We start from the raw sequence: 20,951 nt of genomic DNA on the forward strand, positions 1-20,951 counted from the left end.
ATCAACTTGTTCTTGTATATTACTGGAACCTACTTCTTGTATATTTAAAAGTTCAAAATTAGATTTTTTTTTTTTTTGGCATTAGTATGAAACAAAATTTAAAAAAAAACTTCAAGATTAAATAAATACCATGAATTTATTGTTGTATATTACTGGGGCCTGCCTCAGCATCATAGGTACTTACATCAACTCGTTCTTGTATAGTATCAAGACCTACATGTTGTATAGACATGATTTAAAATTTTTGTAGTTAGATATTTTTTTTGTTGCATGAGTATGGAATAAATTTAAAATTTTGAAATTAAAATGAATACCAAGAGTTGGTTGTTATATGTAACTGGGCTCTGACTCAACAGGATAATCAGGTATATGAATTCTTTGTTGTGTATTACTGGTGGCTGCCACAGTATGATCATCACTTACATTTGCAATTTCTTGTCTTTTTTCTCATGCTATTAGACCTCATCTGGCTAGATATCCTTGATGCTCTTCAGGATTCAATGATTGACGCTATTATCTTGCACAATTGTGAGGATGCTCTATGGAAATTATATCTCAAAATATTAATAAACACCATGAACCTAACATTGAATTCGAACTCTGTGATATTTAACGGATACAATAAAGTACCGCAGTACTATATGTTGTAACACTTCCTAAATTATATAATTTTGCAAATATATTAAACTGGTAAATGTAAGGCCTAGCCTCAGCTTCCATGACACACCCCGATCGAGACCAGGGCATGCCGGGCGTCACGTGAAGGTGACGTAACCATGTGCACAGTGCGGAAGCTTATAAAATAGTAATATAAATAGTACGAATAAATAAAAACTAGTCTTACACCAAGTAATAACAAGTGCAAGCGTAAGTGTGACGCTGAGTTCAGAGCATAAAGCCTAAAGCAGTCCAAAAGAAAACGACGCAACAACAGTACACCCAAAGGTGGCCCTACACTGGTGATCGTCTGTCAGATATGCCGGGGAAATCCTCTGGGAAACCACCAAACGTGCTAGCCAACTAGAACCTGGAGGGGCGCAAAACCAAAGCGTGAGTGGGCAAAAACAAAGCTTTTCGAAAACCATTTAGTAAATAAGTTATAACCCTTCGCCGTAAAACCTGTATACTTCCCAGAAAATAGAGTATATATATATATATACCAATCATGCTCAAGAATATGTCGTGCCAAAACCTCAGAATAAAATGCAAGTGCTCAGGTATAATCATATCACTGTCATAGTATCTGGCAGTCGGAGTCACCTAACGTGACCTGTACGGCTGAATCTAGAGCTCAAATCTCAATCTCACTAACTAAATCTGCACACAAGTCGGAACCACCTAAAGTGGTATGTACGACAGGCCTGGGTGTAATACATAATAACGCTCGAGTGCTACGATCACGTGAAGGTTGTGCGAATAATCGCGGGTCACCTACGAGTCGGAACCACCTAAAGTGGTCTGTACGACAGGACTGTGCACCTAACTTGGATCCAAGCTGAGTGTGTGGTGCGGGAGGTGAACATCACGTGAAGGACTGTGCCCAACTCTGGGCGGGAGCACTAACACCGGGGGTGCAGGTTATGAGCTATCTATGCATCTAAAATCACCACTGAACGTAAATATAAATCACCACTCACCTGGCACTTACCTGTGCGTCCGCAGCACCAATACACACACATATATAAATGCAAGTAACAATGCATAACAAATAGCAATATAATATATGGCATATAACGAATAAACCTTTCAAATCATTTTCTGGGAAAATATAAGTATATAGGTATATACGGAAAACCAAAAGCCCACTCACTGGTATGTGGAAGGGTCATAACCCCCCTGCCTCGAGTGACCACGCTCGTCCTCGGGATAGGTATCACCTATATGCGAAACAACTACAAAAACGTTAATTTTAAAGCACATAACCAAACCTAAGAAATAACTTCTCATACAATGCTCAAATGGGGTGTATGAATACACCAACGTGATCTACTCAACCTCAGGAACATCCCCATATTTTTAAAATAATTTTTCACCGTCGCACGCGCCCCCACACGCCGGCCAAGGCACGGCCACATGCGCCGGCCACGCGCCGGCACGTGCCTGGCACGCTGACAGCGTCAGTTGACGCCGTCAGGAATATTTCGTTATCTTTAACGGTAACCGTCAACGGCGTGAGGAATATTCCGTCGTCTTCTCCGATGAGGCTTCAGCGCCGTCGTCGGCGCCGGAAAATCGGGAAAATTTCAAACCTTTGTAACTTCTTCGTTTTTCACCCAAATTTCACAAAATTGGTACCAAAATGAAGCTTAGAACTAGAGGAACACAATCATACTACTTTCAAGTGCTAAAATCCACAAAATCTCACCTGAAAAATCACCCCAACTCCGGCCAACCTTGAAACTCGTGATCTCGACGTCCAAAACCTTCAAACGAACCACCCCGAGCCTCCTAGGGACCTCACCAAGCTTCCTACAAGCTTGAAATTCCCAAAAACGTGAGAAATTACGTGTGCATGAACAGTACCAAAATCGGGCATCGTGAGTTCGACGTGAAAACGAAGGTATTCTCACCTGAAAAAGGTATGGTTGGACTCCTACGAGCCTCACGAGCCTTCTTCGATCTGTGGAGGTTTGATGAGTTTGTGTGTGTGTCCGTACGTTTCAAGGAAAATGGGAAAGGAATGGGGCTCGGGACAGGGTGCAGGAATAGGGAGAAAAAGGTGTGGAGTGTGGGAGAATGTGTGTGGCCCAAAACATGCCAACAAAACTCAAAAACATAACACAAAACGTAAAGGAAACGCACTAGGGGCAAAACCGTCTTATCACGCGTACGTTTTTAAATTTCCGGGACGGGCTGTCACATTCCACATTATGAAATGCATTTGTATCGAGGGTGAAATTATCAGTTCTTGAATGGAAATGTGACAGATGTGATGCTTTAATTATTTCATGATTTTTTTATCCTGACATTGTTGTGATGTAGTTTTGGATAAAAAGAAGAGAGTTTTAACGAAAAGTTCGTGGTACTATTCACTTTAATGAAAAACCACATTTTTACACTAAAAAGTCAAACATGGTACTATTCACTTTACCCTTTATTTTGTCCTTATCGTTAAAACTTAAAGTGTTCAAGCCATTTTCATTAGTTTTCCTTCAAAATAATGTTTGCTTTAAGCAAGTGACTTGGGGAGTTTCCAAAAAAAAAAAAAAAAAAAAAAAGAGTTATGTTATTCATACTATGTTTTTATACCACCTTAGCTAGCATATGATGTGGACAGCCACATCATTTGAAAATTTTGCAAAACCCAAGGAAATGAAGAAGAAAGACTTCTCGTATACCTCAATCATTATTTAATTAACTAGTTTTTCTCAATTATTAGTTTATTAAATAATGAACTAAATTTAAAAATCTGATTAATTCAAATGATGTGGCTGTCCACATCAAATGCCACCTAAGATAGTATGAAAATGTGGTACAAAATATTGTATGAATAACATTACTCAAAAAAAAAAAAAAAAAAACATGCGACTTGGGGAGGTGCATGTTGGTAATTTGGGAGGTATTTGATTATAATTTTTTGTCGGATTTGCAGTTGTTGGAATTTGGGAGCATTCTCTATGATGTCCCAATTCGGAAATGCTCATTAATATGTTCTACTTTTGACCACATGATTGTTTGGTAGCGGTCAAATTAAGAAGCACCAAAAATTGGCTTGAGTTTGATGTCCTTCCTTTAGCTTTTGGTTTGTAAAAACATGGGTTATTTCTGAAAAATTAGGCCAAAGTAGGTTCTTAGAGCCAACTACAAATGCTGAATTTGTGCCAATTTAAGTGACGTGCAAATTTTGACTTTTAATTTAATACAAATTCATTTTAGGTGAGGCCATTAAAACAGTTGATTTTTTTTTCAATTAATGGTTGTTTACAAATTTGTCACTTGAGGTGGAAAGAAAAAAAAATTGTGTGTTTTCATACACCTAACTCTAGAGTGCAATAAAACACAAAACATCATATAAGAAAGAACTTCGTACAGAAGCAGGACTATCCAAATAAGATTCCAGGCCAAGAGAATGGTGATACATGAAATACATAGTTATTCTTATTGTACATAGGAATGATGGATATGTATTCGTCCATAAAAAAATGAAAAATAGGAGAAAGGTACCAATTAACAGAACCGAAGGGAGGTAATGTCTCTATTCTTTATTTGTCCCTCTTCTTTCTGTTGCATTTACGTTGGCGTCTTCAACCGCATCATACAATCTCAGTTTCTTGTCGAGAAAAACGGAGGCATATATATCATCTTATCCTTATAATACCACAAAATACAGCTCACGACATATTTGATTCTCTTTGCAGACACGTATGTTGAGTTGCTTAGATTGGGGATTCCAGTTATTGGCCGGAATTCGAATGTAGAATGATTAGATAAGATCTAAGTCTTAATGATAATAAAGATCATTAGATGTATCACACATCTGTTTTAATGATAACAAGGATCATGATGCTCCCCTAATGTAGTGTTATGAGGAAAATGATAAAGATAAATTAAGTTTAAGAGGATACAGATAGAAAAAATACTTATGGATAGGATACCTTAATGATGTTCACGTTCATTATGTCAAAATTTGCATTATTTTTTTTTTTTATAGCTCTTCGCATGTATTGGATTGCAAACTTCACCTAAATAAGCAAAAAGAAAGTTCAAGGTCAGACTTGTCAGAGGTTGTAACAATCATGACTTAGTATGTCCCTACTACTGATAAAGAACAAAACTGCATTGCCCAATATATGCGAGAACTGATAGTGACCATCAGAAAGGCTGTAATTAGAATCAATTTATTCCCCAGTATGAACCAAAATACAGTTACAATATCCCAGAGAATTAAATATGTGCAATCTACTTACAGTGAACTTTGGCAAACTAATTCATATCACACATTCATATCCCACCACCATAGCTTTGTTGCTTTGGTATGTGTTTTCACTGAGAAGAAAAGGAAGCATCATTATTCAATTTAGTCCCAATATACAGAGGACGATTATAATACTACAAAGAATAAAAACGCATAAATTAGCAAAAACTCTGCTATCCTAATCCTAATCAATTCAGGAGCACATATATAACTAATGTGCCCTGTCTCCCATTATAACTAAAAACACCCCCAAATAACACTAGCTAGCCATACAAAGCCACCGGCCACATCAAATATTAGGCACAATTTACGTAACCAAATTCAGAGAACAGAATTCAGATAACGAAATTCAAAGAAGTCAAAATAGTAGAAAGTCTTGGCAAGACAAAAATCTGAAGCACAAACCCAGTAAGAGTTTAGTTCAAGTTTTTAATATAATAAAAGGAAAATTTTCAAACTACTGACCCTACAATGTCTCGCCCACACAACACTAGATCACATTTATCTCCACCGCCCGCACCGAATACAAATAATTTGAAAACCTAATGGAAACAAAATCCATTGAAATAAAAATTGCCATACCTTGATGTTGGAAGCCCCCCACGACCCCCTGCATGCATAAAAAAGGGGATATGTGAATGAATGTTCACCACACACTAAGGTGCTGAAAATTGATACATACACTGAAAAAGGAGAAAAAGATTGTAAACTAAAGCATGCCTTGAAATCGTCACACTGAGCAAACAAAAATAAATTTACAAAAGGGATGGCAAAAAAATTATTGATGAGGGACTAAAGGTAGATGAGACCTCAACTTTAACTGTTAAAGATCAATGCTATCAACGTGGGTGTGAAGAAAAGGAAGAGAGTAGTTTCGTTCTCTGTAAAAACGAAGAAACACAGCATTAACAATGATTCCGAATAGAACCTTGAGTAACTGCATTGTTTTTTTATCCCTTTCAACCGAATCTTGAAACGAAAGGAAGAAAGATAACCCAGTTGAGGGAAAGCCTTATAGGAACATGTGGTAACCTACTGAGCCTCTTATTGTTATTTAAGATGATAAACATGCTTTAATTTGTCTAAATCAAAATTCCTTTTCAATCCTTTTCTGTTTGAGAGATGGACCAAATTAGTGACATAAATTGGTGAAAATGGATGAAGAATAATTAAATTAAGGTTGAGAAACCCTTAAAGCATGCATTTTGTTGAATGAAAAGTTGAAATCGAAATCTAAATAGTAATGAAAGTTGGGGTTAGGGATTTGCACAAAATGGAAAACTTACTTAAATATCGCGATCGGGAAGAGAGAATGGAGGAGGAGCAACGGCCAGGAGACTTTTCTGATCTAATTTGTCTTAATCAAAAGTCCATTTGAAATCAATGCAATAAACAAAATACATAATTCAGAAAGTGGTGTACTTGATTTTGAAAAGCCCCTTGCATGCAGAGCACAAAACCCAGAACGACAACAACAAAGAAGGAGATTTGTGACTGATTTTTTCAATCCTTTTTTGTTTGGAATGAATGGAAACCACGCACTAATTTGCTGAAAACGAAAATGGATTTCCTTCCGATTATTCATCTCTAAATATTAATGGGGTGTGGGTAGTTACTGTTGAACCTCCCAATAAACTCAGTCCAGATCGTGGGAATCTCTAAGAGCAGTTCCACCGGGGGTGGGATAGGCCGGCACACAACCAAAAAAATGGCCCGGCACCTAAGGAAGTCTCTCTATCCCACGGGATTGCCTGGCACCCTGCCCAAGCTGGTCTCCAGGCAGCACAAAAGTGACAGACCTTGGGACCGGCTCATCTGACGCCAGCGTGGTGGTAGAAGGAAGTTTGAGTTGGAGGCCGTCTCCCGTCGACCTCACGAACACCGCTGGCCGCTTCATCTTCCTGTACTCCATCCACAGCAACAGGTCCGTGTGCTCCAGTGTCGTCCAGATCTTCTCCAGGTCCCGCTTCGAAAACCCGATGGCCACGAACACCTTGTTGAGGTGATCCAGGTTGAGCTCTGCGATCATGCAGTGGAGGTTGAAGCCCTGGGTGTTGAGTTCTTGGTCGAAGATTGAGTATTGATTGGTGAGCGGCGCGACATGGTGAGGTTGAGGGGGAGTGGGAACGGTGGATTAAATAGGGTTTAATAAAATTGATAATATTTTAATAAATCAAATTATTATTTTATAATAAATAATAATAATATTTAATAAAATTGACTAGGCTATTTAGTTTTAGGGATGGAGTTCTATTTGGTCTATTACTGTTCATTGGGGTCTAGCACTGTTCACTGAGTGGATAAATGGGCTGGATGCTGGCGCAAAATCTTTAGGGGTGAAATTGCTAGTAAACTGTCAATTGGTTCCTCGTACGTCTTTTTTAGCACGTATTTACTTTTTATTTTTATTTTTTTTCTTTCAACACAGTTTTTTTGTTTTTACCAGTTTATCCTCATTTTTCGATTTTTCTGGATTTTAATTGTGAAAAAAACAAAGGGGCTTTCTTGGCATTTTGAAATGCTTCATTTATTTGACCTTCTCCCTTTATATATGTAGAATAATATTAATATTTATAATATTTAATTCAATACTTGAATGAAAAATGTTTTTAACCGTTTGTATCAAACTGTATTTGTCATGAAGTGGGTGCCATCTTATACAAAGTGGCGTCACATTGAGTAATGAGTATGGACGTATTAAATGGTGCCATCTAAAAGATGTATGCATGCATCCCTTCGTCAATCAATATCTTCGGCTTTATTTAACCTCATGAACCATGGCATTGTAGGTATAGAAAATTAGAGTTAATTTTTACTCTTGAGAAATAGGGTTTCCTCACTTTGTTTCTCTTATGCTTGGTGTGTTAAGTTCCGAGTCGTATCTTGAAAATACGGAATATATAAAGTTTGCCAAAATCCGAAGATTGAAGTGCTTTGACTTCGGATTATGGATTGTTGAATCCTGGGAGATGGTCGCCTATCGAACTACAAGCACAAGAGTAGGGGTGAAATTCTATCTTTAGAACATTGCATTCATACAAGCCTCAATCCTCAAGTTTGTTAGTTTTTCTAACTTTATCTCTAGTTACTTATATTAATCTCACATATAATTCATGTTGTGAATTTCTTTATGATTATTATCATTGGAATTATATTGTTTTTCCCATATTTTCTAATACATTTCCAACAGGAGATTGATATCCCGATAGCTTAGATTATTGATGCGGTGAAATCCCAATCATGGATCGCTTCACCTGATAGGTGCTCTCTTTCAAGTGACACTATGAAGATTAATTTTGACGTGGCCTGGTCTTCTACCACCTTGGTAGAAGGTTTTGGGGTAATTGTTAGAAATGCTAATAGGATTACGATTAAGGGCTTGGCCAGATCCTTTACTGTTGGGTCTGCCCTTGAAGTAGGGATGGGTTCGGTTTCATTCAATTTGGTTTTTTGTCAAAATCGAAACCAAACTAAAACTTTGGTTGGGTTCAGTTCGATTTTCTTTCAGTTTTTTTTTTTTTTTTTTTTTTGGTTTCGATTTTTCTTATTATATAAAACTTGATCTTTTTTTAATATGGAATTTAGAAAATAGGCTTGCATTGGTAGAGTAATAATAAGAAAATAGAGAAAGTGAGAAGTTAGTTGGACATATATAAGATCATATAAACCAATATTATTCTATGAATAACATCAATTGCAAAAAAAAAAATTGATCACCGTATCCATTATAAAAGCAAACAGATAGAGAAGCTTTTGCAAGTTCCAAAGCCTTCCAAAACTTTATTCTATAACCAATGGAATATCCTCCCTAATTGAACCATATATGCTCATTGAAAAAGCCTTAGGCTTAGTTTAAAACTTGTCGACAAAGTTTCACAAAAGAAATATCATGGGCATACATTCATAAAGTGTAAAGGGATTCGGTTCAGTTTTCAAACCTTCAAAACCGAAACCGAACTAATAAAATTCGGTTTGGTTCAGTTCAGTTTTTCCTTTTTCAATTTGATTTTTTTTTTGTTTTCGAATTTTTGAACCCACCCCTACCTTGAAGTAGAGGCCAAAACTGCCGTACACGTCCTCAACTTTGAAGTGCAGCAAAACTACGAGCAAGTAGTTTTTGAATCTAACTAAAATGAGGTTATTGCCTGTATCAACACCAAATTGAAGCACCCCCATGGAGCATATATAGGGGTGGAAAAAATGCCCGACATCCTGAACCATCCTAATCCCATCCCGAAATTGGACCGAAAAATGCTCAAACCGAAATTCTCGAAATCTCCGAACCGATCCCGAAAGTTTCAATTAGGGTTTTGGGCTTCTCTATGTATGGAATTCAAGGAGGATGATTGACTGACCTTGTGAAGTCTTGTTTCTGCATCACTTATCCTCTTTTATTATCCGTCAGAGGTCATTCAGTAGAATCTATGCAATTTGTTTCTGAGTGCAGTTGATTAATAAACAACGCAGAAATCAAGCCATGTAGTTTGGTGATGTGTTGTAAATATTCAGTATTGAGAATGAAAAAGAAACGATTAATTCGAATAAAAAAATTTGAAACCATAGATTAGCAACCATCTAGCGTCATCAAACTAATCTTGGTTTGTAAGAAATTTTCAAACAAGAGCGAGAGATCGATCTTCCTGGTTGTGAACATGTCTCCGAAAAATCATCGTATGGTAAAATGCTATCATCATAACTAGCAAGTAGCGTAAAAGATGTCGGGCTCAATCAATATCCGTCATTAAACTGTAAACTCAAGAAAATCAAAACAACATATCTAAAAATGAATTAATTACATAAGAAAAATGAAAAATACATAAAGATCTCAACGTTTTACCAACCTCATCCCCACCAAGGCAGCAACAAGAGCAGCTTCTCCATCTCCACACCCGACCGCGGCTTTACCAGCTTTATCCCCACCACATTAAGATCTTTATGCTTCTACGGCTGCTCTAGGGAGAGAAAGGGAGAGCCTAGTTAGGTACAAGGCTGTAGGTGTTCTTCGGCTTCAATTTTCAGCCGCCGCCCTTTGCTCTTGTTTGGGTAGGCGGCAACCCGCTACTTTCTCCTTTTTCCAGTCTCCTTCTTCCATTCTCATCCTCTCCTTCTCTTCTTCTCTCCTTCCTCCCTTTGCCTTTTTCTTCTATTCCTCCCATCTCACTTCCTCTGCTCCATCCCCCTCCCTGCATTCATCTATTCCTCTCCTTTTTCCAGTCTCTTTCTTTTGTTTTTTTCTTGGTTCTCTCTGAGTTTATCTCAATTTTCCATGGGCTAGATCTCAACTATTCTCTGAGCTTGTCTTAGATTTGAACTTCTTGCCCCTTATCTAGCATCTTTTGCCTACTTTTACTGTAATCTGTCTTTTAATTTTCTGTTCTCCCTCCTCCTTAGTTGTGATACTACATCCTCACCCCACCATGTACTTGGATAGGCAGGCTCCAATCAGGAATGAGATACCAATATCACTCCCCTCCTTCACTCCCCACCCCCCCCCCCCCCCAAAACAGCATACATTAGCCTCACCCTTTACCCGTATGATACTTTGTTTGTATATATTTGCAGGGGCTCGTGAAGGAGAATTGGATCTAGTGTTTACTTTTTCGGTTTGGAGTTTGGCTTCCTCCGAAGACGTGACGGCGGCGGCAATGTGGTCTTTGCTGTTGGAGATTAGGATTTTTTATTGCCTATTTTTTGCTGTCTTCGGGCCTAAGTTTATGTGAGCCTCCCATTGTATCTTGGATTGTTGGTTTCATTTTGCTTGGGTTTTTATTTTTCCTGTAGTTGTTTACCCAGTTTTTTTTGGGCCTTGCACTAGTTTTTATTTTAATGAAAGTTGACTTTGTGATAAAAAAACAAAAAAAAATTCATTAAATTTGCTTTATGACTTAGATTACAAAATTTTATAATCTTAAAATGCTCCTTGTTATGTGATGAAACATTTGACTGTGTTTGTTTGTAATTTATTGCAATTTGGTTAATTAATTATTACTTTAAATTTTATAAGAATTAAAATTTTGAATTGATTAAACGTTCATAGGCACTGGTAGGTGAAATTTTCAAATTTTTTTTTGTTTTTAAATTGTATGATACTAATTTACTAATTAGCGATAGGTAAATTGATGTGTTGTACATGAAAATCAAATTATTTTAAAGAGCGAAGTGAGAATATGCATCTTTCAACGGATGAAATTGAGATAAGATAATATAATCTAGCGAACGATTCATAAGTGGTGAATATAAATTTGAACTTTTTAGGGTTGAAGGGTCCAGTGTCATTTGTGTAAATTTGCCTAGCCTGTATAAAAGGAAGTGGGGTAGAAAGGGCGGAATCGAGGCTGAGAGGCCGAGTGCATCGTCGAAAGAGGACTCAACATCGATCTCTTGAGCTGCTGAAGGTGGACTGACATATTATCAGCCAAAAAGCAGTCCTCGCAGTCGCAGGTGAAGAGATCCAGGCTAGGCATGGAAGAGGAGAAGGCATTGCAGCAGCAGCATCTATTGCTACAACAGCAGCAACAGCAACAGCAGCAGCAGCACCATCAACATAACCAGCAACAGTTATTGCTTTTACAACAAATGCAAAGGCAACAGCAACAAGCCCAACAGGCCGCTGCCATTTCCCGTTTCCCTTCCAACATCGACGCCCATTTGCGCCCACTCCGAGCCATAAATCTCCAGCCTAACCCTAACCCTAATTCCGCTCCTAATCTCCAACAAAATCCTGTTGCCAACCCCCAGCAGCAGCAGCAGCAGCAGCAGCCCCAACAGCCCCAGCAGCAGCAGCAGCAGCAGCAACAGCAGCAACAGCAGAGGGTGATCCGACCCGGGAACCAGGCGGAGCTACAGATGGCGTACCAGGACGCCTGGCGGGTCTGCCATCCCGATTTCAAGCGTCCCTTCTCTTCGCTCGAAGACGCCTGCGAGAGGTTAATTTTTTCACTGATTAGGGTTTCTATCTCGTTGAAATCATTGGGTTCCTTTACGTTTCGGTAGTTGTTACACAAATTTAGGTCCTGATATCTTTATCCCTAATTTGCAAATGGTTTTTTTTTTATTGAAAATTACGACTTAATTCAAACATGATAGACCAACTACATATATTGTTGAGGCAATTGCTAATTTGTTGGGTAATGGAAGAATCCTTGCTCTCACACATCACCCCTTTACCTATTCCAGGATATCTGCTAGCAACACATTCTCACATTGTTATCAATTTTATGTCCGTGTCAGTACCTTGAACTTGATTTTCCCTTTGTACGTGTGGTTTTTCAGTATCATGTCCCTGAAGCAAACCCTCTCTGTCTTTGCTTTACATATTCCATGCTGCTTTGCAATTAATAGGACATAGTTTTACAGTTTCTGATTTTTTTGATTGACTTCATGTGCTTCACCTTTTATCGACACGAGAGAGTTACTATTTTTGCATAAAAGATTCGCTTAGATATATTATCTTCTGCACCTTATGATATTGATATCAGCAGAGAGGACATATGGGAGAAAATTCGTTTCTGGTCTTCATTATGGGCTTCAGTTTCAACAGATGTTAAAAACTTTGCCCTTTTTAGTTATTTGGCTTGATTGGAAAGCTGCTGTCAGTTAGCTCCTTCAGTTTTCTTAACTGTTTTCATTTTTTTTTTTTGTGGGGGGTTCATTTTTGTTTTCTCTCTTACGTTTTGAGGTTTTTTTTTTTTTTTTTTTGGGTGGAGTTCTTGTCCACTTGGGAAGGGGGTTCATTTTTGTTTTCAGTTTTTTTTTTTTTCTCTTGTGGACTTCTTGTCCACTTGTGTAACTTTATTGTCTTAAAATATCGTTTCTTTCTTTAAAAAAAAAAAATTTCACTTTCCCCTCCCCTCGTCTAACCCATGATCTCTCTGTTCAAAAGAATGTTATCACTAATGGATGAGGAACCAAGATGACTTCCATTGAAGTCATGTAGAAGGTTATTCAACATGCCTAAGCAGCGCTAATGGATACTTCAAAATAATTACAAGTTTATCTAGTCTTGTGGACATTTCTGTATGGGTTTTTGGATTATTTAGGATTGTGTCTAAACTGATGTCGCACTCATTTTAATTTCACAACTACTGTACAATAAATTCTTTTTAGCATTGTGTCATTATGTCCTAAAGTAGCACCTATAATTCATAACAGAGTCATACCCTGGACTCATTCCCTGGGAGAGAGGAGAGAGAAAAAGGCGGGGGGGGGGGGGGGGGGGGGGGGTGTGTAATCTTGTGGTAGCCGAACAGTATATATTAGGAGATGAATATAAAGACCTTTAATCTTGTGTTTCATATAAACATTACCCTTTACAGCTATTACGCCCTATAGAATAGATGGATTAAGCAAAGTTAGTCATCATTACTTGTTGCCTTGGGCTCTAAGTTCATTTACCATTAACTTTCTTATTACTCTTCATTTGTTAGTCTGCATACTGCTCCACGCAGTTGATGAAATGTCGTCTCGAGTCAAAGAGGTTGGTTGTGGATGTGAGTGCAGCTGGATTATATGCTCTTTTGTCCCTATAGTTATATTTCCCCTCTTTTCTCCTTTTCTCTGGGGAGTTGGGAGTGATCTAAACCATTTAATGTGCTCAGATCTAATAGTATGAAATGTGTTGATGTGTGTCCCCCGAACCTGGCCTATATGTTTTTGACACGTATTAGCAGTTGGCGTGGTTGATATTTATGAATAAGGATAATGACAAAGTTGTAGACCATTTTATCTTTAAGATGGTGGTACCTACTTCTAACTTGAATCATTCCCAAATGATGGTTGAAAGTGGTAAGCTTTATTTCCAGGTGTTTATTTAAATTGCTTATGCTTGAACTTTTGAGAATTTGTGGCACTTCTGTGGCTTTCTTATATCTATTCTCCTCTTAAATTGGCAGGTTGCTGCCTTATCATGTAGTGGCAGATTATGAGGCAGAGGAGGATGACAGAATCCTCGACTCTGACACCACAGGCACAATTCCATCTCGCTCTCAGCAGTGGGATCACAACATATCTGCTAAAGTTGCAGAGTTTACAGCAACATTTGAGAAACAGGCACTAGCCTTTAACATAATTTCCCGTAAGCGAGCTTTGGGGGAATTTCGGTCCGAAGAGAGACTTATGATTGAGCAGGCTCTTTGCCAAGAAGAAAAAAGGACGTGTCTGGAATTGAAAGCAGAGTTTGATTCAAGAGAGAAAGCTGGCCGGGAAGCTAAATTACGAATGGCAGCAATTGCTCAGGCAGAGCAAGCTCGGGTTGAGTCACAAGCACATGCTGAAATGTTAGCTCGGGCCCCAATAAGGCCAAGTGCACTTGGGTCTCAAGGCAATGACGTTTCGATTGGGCTTGACATGAGAGAGCAGGAACATGGGGTTAACCAAGAAGAGATGATAAATGGATGGGGAAATAATGTGCAAAGAGATGAGAAGGAGCCGTGTGAGGATTTTTTAAATGATGAAGAGACTGAGAATGGATCCACGGGCATGCAGGACGGCTGGCGTGAAGTTGGGGAGTTTGATTTGAACACTCGTTAACCAATAGAGGTCTTGGCAAATCATGCTTGATCACGGACAGAGAAGCTGTTAATAAACAGGAAGGCCCGTTCCGTTTACATGGCAAATGAATTGGCATCGGTTGTCATGGAATTGTTGTGTGTTTCATGCGGCATGAGAATTGGAGAAATGCTTGTTTTAAAATTTGAATCACTCATAGGGGAAAAGACCAATGAAGCTACATACTGCAGTTACAATGGAAGATGGATAGCTTTTATACCTAGTTATATTAGTGGATCGCACCTTCCACGCTGTCACAGAAGAGGAAATAATGGACATTAGATTAAAAAGGTTCTCCTTTGAGAGAATTGAACTTTCTGTATTTTGATCATTTCTTGTATTTTGAAATCTGGGATTGCGCAGAATGTCCTTTGAGAGAATTGAGCTTTCTTTATTTTGATCATTTATTGTATTTTGATATTGGGAATTGCGTAATTTTCTTCTCTAGGTCTGAAGTTTGAACTTCACCATTCGTTTGCAGGACCAAGGTTTATGGTCATAACAAGGTTTGGACACGGCAATTGCAACAAAAATAGAAATAACCAATGGAGGTAGGAAAGGACCACAACATTTACGGGAAAGGCATCTCTTTACCCTCCCACCACCAGCCAAACTTTTGCCACTCCAGACACCAAAATCTCATTCATCCCGCGTAAATGCACAAAGACAGTCATCAAAAAATTAAGCTAAACTAGGTATGGCAAGGAGAGGGAGGAAAATGATGCTTATGAGCAGGAAACCTCGTATCACAAAACAAGCAAAAGAATACACAAAAACGAAAAATTTCCTACAAAATATTGGGGAGTTGAGAATTCAGTCTCTGCTGCAACTCTTTGATTTACAACGAAAGCTCTGCTTTTTGCTCCTTGGAGCTCTGTAGCAAGTATTCCTTTCCTTCCATTACCTCCTTCAATTCTCCTACTTCCCTATTGAGCATCTCAACCCTCTCTTTGTCCCCTCTTCCTCTTTCAGTTGCATTGAAGTTGCTTTCTCCGTCAGGAAATCCATTCACATGACCATTTCTTTCTTCAGGTTGCCAAATAGTGACATGGGATGATCTGTCATTGGGGCTCGCATGTCCCACACAGTGATCAGCAATTGCCTTCCTAAGCCTTTGGATTTCTCTCTCAGAATCAAAAAAGTCCCTGTTTGCTGAATCAAGTTGTGACTGTAGATTGGTTGAATGTGCCAGCTGCGCATTCAGTGAACTCTGCAGCTCTACAATCTGATCCTGCATCTCTAATATCATGTCATCTCTTCTCTTCAGTTGTTGCCTCAGTTTTTGTATTACTTCCCGCTTACTGAAGATGTCGGACCCAGATTCTGAAACACATGGAGAATCTGAGCAGTTTGAATAGTGGAGGAATGGCTTTGGAGGTAACTCAAGGCGATCAGGAGAAGATGCCCAGACAATGCCATTCTCCTTGTTAAATTCAGGGGCTGGAACCATGACTAAAGGCAGGGCTCCATCAGATTCAGCCAGCATCTGGTCATTGGGCAGGCACTTCATCTCCATCATGCCCTCAGTTCCTATTTGAAACCCATTACATATATGAAACAACCAGATTATTATAATGGATTGTCAAATAATATATCAAGCTATTGCACACAAAACAATAAGGGAGAGCTGCAAATAAATTGCATCAAACATAACGCAATTCAAATAACTCAACTAGCATCAATCCAATTACAGATTGCTGTTTGACAACAAATCTTTCCATACAGTTCTTCAGCCTCACTCTTCGGAAAGAGTTTAACTGCTGTTATTCTCAACAAAGCCAAGTTTGATTAAGGTGCAACATTAAAAACTGAACACTGAGTTTCTCATTGTCTTCTTTTTCAATATGGTTGTATCTCACGATATATCATATAACCTTTCACACCCAAAGGAGAACTATGCAAATGAAGGTAATCAACAACTGGCCAAAACTAATTTTGAATCCTGAATGGAAATTACTTGTTTAGACCCTCAGAAATTCCAAGTCAAGAATTTAGTACTCCATACCTGACATGCAATTAAAGCAACCACCATCATTTTGTTGTTTAAAGGAATAAATGTTTGAGTGCACACAGCAACCTGCAGACTTCCTTCGGTCAGAGGATTTTCCACTTCCTGAAATTGACAACAATGTTAAAAGGTAGGAGTCACTGTAATGAAAAAGCTATACACATTAAAGTAACATTCGAACCATTACTAGCATTCTCTTGGGGCTTTGTGTCAAGCGCTTGCTTTAGCTTGTAACCAAGACGAATTGACAACGTACTTAACAAGGCACCACCAGCAATAAGAACCCAATTAGGTCCATCGCCCTGAAAAGGTTTGGATCTCTGAACTCTAGGAACAGCAGTTGTTTTTGGTTTCATTTTAAAAGCTAGTGGTGTCGGAGGAAAAAATTCTGAATCATCCAAGAATGACCTATGTCAAGAATATACCAAATTTCCATGCTATCCACATGAAAGACATCGTCTTAGGTAAAACTGGATCAGGAAAGAGAAGTTAATCAATCTTGACATGAAAATTGCAATCACTGATGCATGAATACTAAGCAAGACAAATGAAACAGAGAAGACAGTAACCTCACAGATTTTCACATGAAAGATTTAGAATTACTAAAATGACTGGATGTAGAAATCAACAAACACGTGGTTAATTTCACTGCCCGTAAGTTCCTCCCAAGGTACATCTTGTGAATATTCTGGAGGACGTGATTGTCCAATGCCCAAGGATTGCCAATTTAACAAAAGTCAAAGCGCAATTGTCTAAAGCTTAATTGATGTTTTAAGTTTAGGAATTTGGGCATTAAAACTACGGTTTAAGCCTTAAATGGTTTCTAGGCAAAAGATGGCCTCAAGAATTTTCCATTTTTTCCTCCACAATATGGTTACTCAGTTTAAAAATTGGAAACAAAGGAATGCAAATGGTCACATGGCAGGTAGGAATGTGGGATTGGGAGGAATGTCTTAGAAAAATCAGAAAGTAGCGATGTCATATGTAGCTAATTTGAATTTTGCCAGAAATACATAGAGCGTCTTCCTCGATTGTCAGTTATATAATGAAAACTGAAGATTATATATTACATTCATACGATTACAATCTACCAAATCAAGCAACAGTGCAATTACAAGTTGCCCGCCCAAATGTCAGCTCGGAAGAGAATAGAAAGTTTTTCCTTTGAATAAGAATGCACAAGAAATTTTGCAGTCTGGGTCTGATAATATAATACAAAACCTCATTCGTTTAAGACGTCAAATTAAAATAATTCCCGAAAACTATCCAGGGACGAAAACCTACAACTCCAATTCAAAATTGAAATGAAATCCACCAACATTAACCAAAAATATCGATTAAAATTTCGAATTTACACACACACAGAGACGACAGACGAGAGAAAGAGACTGCTATTATCTAATCTATCATTCGAAGCAAAAGAAAATAAAGGCATACCTCGTTCGGTCATTGGGTTCGTCCATTTACAGTGTAGCCATTAGGGTTTCTGAGAATTTAAGCAACTGACTCAGTCAGTCCGCCATTTTTGTTTTCCCTTTTTTGCTTTCCCTTTGTATAAACAAAACAAAATACAGGTTATATTACACTACAGACTTGTGGGTGAGGAGGGTTTTGAAATGGCGGCCTTTTTGCTTATTTACTTCTAAAATAAAAAAGAGGTTTTTTTTATATAGATTCAAAGTAACTAAAAATTGTATCTATTTTAAAAAGTAATTTATAAAATTAGATCTATTTCAAATTTTTCCAATAAAAAATACCCGGACATAACTTCTTACATTTTTTTTTTAGTGCATCGTTTTTTATGCCACATCACCTTTTCATCATGGGACCAAGATTGTCTGCCCTCTCATTTTTCATTCCCTTCCTTCCATCCCCTCATATTATTCTAACCATTGATTTCATGTTGAGTTAATTTAATGCTCCAGATTTTACCACCTCACACATTTTCACTCTCCTTTCTTCCTCTTCGCTTATGATGCTGTATTCACACAGACCAAAAAACATTTTTCCTCTCAACCCACAGTTTTTGTTTTGTTTTGGTTTGATTTGTTCTCTCTCTCTCTTCTCCCTCTCCCCTTTCGCCTTCCCATTATGGATCTCCTCGACTTTCTCACCACCCCTTCTCCTCTCATCTCCTTCTGTCTCATGGATTTCTTCTTCTCAGTCTCCCATTGATTTCTTCACCGCCTACGCCTCTCGATTCACAATCGTCATGGTTCCCGAGTGCTTATTTCAATTTTATATAGTTCTCTCTAATCTGTTCATCCCCAAATCATAACTTTCACATGATTAAATTCATAAATTCTTATTTTTAGCAACACTCTGGATTTTGGGTTCTTCTCTGTTTCTGTAAATTTGCATATAATCCCATCTGGTTTTTTTTTTTTTTTTTTTTTAATTGATCAAAAAAACCATCTTTTGTAAAAATTTGGTGTTTGAATTTATGGGTTTCTCTGAAAATTGGTGACTGTGAATATGGGAATGCTCCATTATGTTGTGGACCATATGTATGGTGCATTCATGCACAAAACGAAGATAAGCCCTCAATTATAATTCAATGGCATTCTTGGTGGAGGATGTTGTTGTTGTGCAGCTAAAAATGTTTCTTGGTCTATGAATGCAGCAGCAGAAGCGAAGAGGAAGAAAGGAGAGTGAAAATGTGTGAGGTGGCAAAATCTAGAGCATTAAATTAACTCAACATGAAATCAATGGATAGAAAAATAAGAGGGGATGGAAGGGAATGAAAAATGGGAGGGCAGACAATCTTGGTCCTTCATCATGAATCTTCGCATACTTGGGCTCCTTTCTCTTCGTTCTCCTTCCCACTTTACTTTTTGACTTTTTCCACTTCGTGTTTTGTTTTTTATTTATTTTTAATATGTATACGTATAGAGGGACATTAGTAAAAAATTAAATATATCTTTTTTTAACTGGGACAATTGGTGGCAACTAATGGTTATCACTCTTTCTGGGTCCGGAGAGGCTATAGAGAAATTTACCCTAACTCTTGGGTTGACACTTAAAATCTAGGTTTTAAACTAACTCAATCATTCTCCAATGGTTGGATGTAGAATAAGTTTGGGTTAAAACCTAAAATTTGGGCAAAACACTAAATACCGGCTAGGGTTAAAAGGCTTGCCAACCTTATGCACGTGCACACGTCCATAAAAGTGGAGACTGCAGAAAGGCGATGCACCCAAAACACGAGACCCGCGATGGTTGGCTGGAATTGGGGCATGCCCCTCACAAGAATGTCGGTCATCCAAAACGAGCTTAACGGCCCTTTTTCGATCCGACACTTTTAATTATTGGACTTTTGGTTGATCCTATAGTCCAGATTCAAACCTATCTAATTTTTAAATATATTAAACCCAACGGCTAAGATCGAATATGATCAAATTTAACGGTAAAAAAAAAAAAAGATCTAACGGCCCAAAGTTAAATCCAACAGCTAAAACAATTTAAAATTTTATTTAAATCAAAATTACCCAAAAACTCTATAAATACATCTTTCATGGGTCGGTTTAGTGAATTTTCAACTTTTTATCGAAGTCTAAATATTTTAAGGTAAAAATGTTCATAGAAACTAATTATTATAATCTACATAAATTCTATTTTTTTTAACAGTTACTAAACAAACATTTAGCTTAAATTCATTATTTAATAATCTCGAATTAAAATTTTAACCTGTAACCATTGGAAAAGAAAAACTATTTTTGGGTTAAAAATTTTAGATTTTAACTCAAAGGTTAGAGATGATCTTAGGGGTTAAAGAGTCGGTGAGTATTTATTTTAAAATTGAGTATTCTAAAATAAAATTTGAGTATTTAACTTCTTCTCTTCAATCACTTATTGAGGTTGCTCAAACTTGAAAAGCAAATGTAGTTCAGAATATTTTTTGAAATGAAGTAAAAGTAAAGCGTATAGGGCAAGTCAAACAAGAAGAGTCAAGTATGAGAGCCTATCTAGAATACAAAGAAATAAAGTCTAGCAATAGCTAAAGAAAGAAAATAGAAGAGAAATCACTAGCTAAATCTAAAATGTCTATGCAAATAGTTTTAATTTGCCAAGGCATCAAGCAGCGATGAAAAGACAATCAATAAGAATTTATGAATCACCCTCCACAGTAAGTCTCTACTAGCTAGCACGTTTAGCAAGAATGAGACCCATGTTGAGAGCAAAAGCTTCAAGCATGAATGAGATCCATTTTGAGCTTTTGAAGCCGAATATGTGAACCAACAAATGTGGTATTATCTCAACATTTTAGATCTGAAATTCTTTATGTATTTTCTTTCAGGGGTCAAATATGTAAGAGTTTCGCTTGATGTTAAACTCACTATAGAGTACGCACCTTATTTATTTATAACTAGTTTAAGGACTATTATGTAATTAGTTGGTAACTAAAAGTTTACAATAATATTTTACCAAAGAATAAAGTTTATAATAATAATATTTGGTACATACAATCACTAATGTCCTTTC

At 37.6% G+C, this 20,951-nt stretch overlaps 2 protein-coding genes across 8 annotated transcripts; one reads left to right on the top strand and one right to left on the bottom strand.

The window, feature by feature from the left end:
- Window positions 1–9,759: 9,759 nt before the first annotated feature.
- Window positions 9,760–14,864, top strand: LOC137720800 (uncharacterized). Its single transcript, XM_068459908.2, has 2 exons — window positions 9,760–11,841; window positions 13,807–14,864. Exons 1-2 carry the CDS (start codon window positions 11,378–11,380, stop codon window positions 14,441–14,443), a joined length of 1,101 nt encoding a protein of 366 aa, XP_068316009.2. The 5' UTR covers window positions 9,760–11,377; the 3' UTR covers window positions 14,444–14,864.
- Window positions 14,865–15,170: 306 nt separating this feature from the next.
- Window positions 15,171–18,072, bottom strand: LOC137720801 (uncharacterized). 7 transcript variants are annotated; one of them, XM_088690097.1, is made up of 4 exons: window positions 17,907–18,072; window positions 16,657–16,877; window positions 16,467–16,574; window positions 15,171–15,991 (listed from the first exon to the last, which is right to left on the bottom strand). In XM_088690097.1, exons 1-4 carry the CDS (start codon window positions 17,930–17,932, stop codon window positions 15,300–15,302), a joined length of 1,047 nt encoding a protein of 348 aa, XP_088546223.1. In that variant the 5' UTR covers window positions 17,933–18,072; the 3' UTR covers window positions 15,171–15,299. The 7 variants fall into 7 exon arrangements, with proteins under 7 accessions (XP_088546223.1, XP_068316010.1, XP_088546231.1 ...); XM_068459909.2 differs by having other exon boundaries at window positions 16,651–16,877; XM_088690105.1 differs by having other exon boundaries at window positions 16,651–16,939; window positions 17,907–18,070.
- Window positions 18,073–20,951: the final 2,879 nt, after the last annotated feature.

The sequence above is a fragment of the Pyrus communis genome, chromosome 1 (genome assembly GCF_041283825.1).
Source record: "Pyrus communis isolate YQ-2024b chromosome 1, ASM4128382v1, whole genome shotgun sequence".
Lineage (NCBI taxonomy): Eukaryota > Viridiplantae > Streptophyta > Magnoliopsida > Rosales > Rosaceae > Pyrus > Pyrus communis.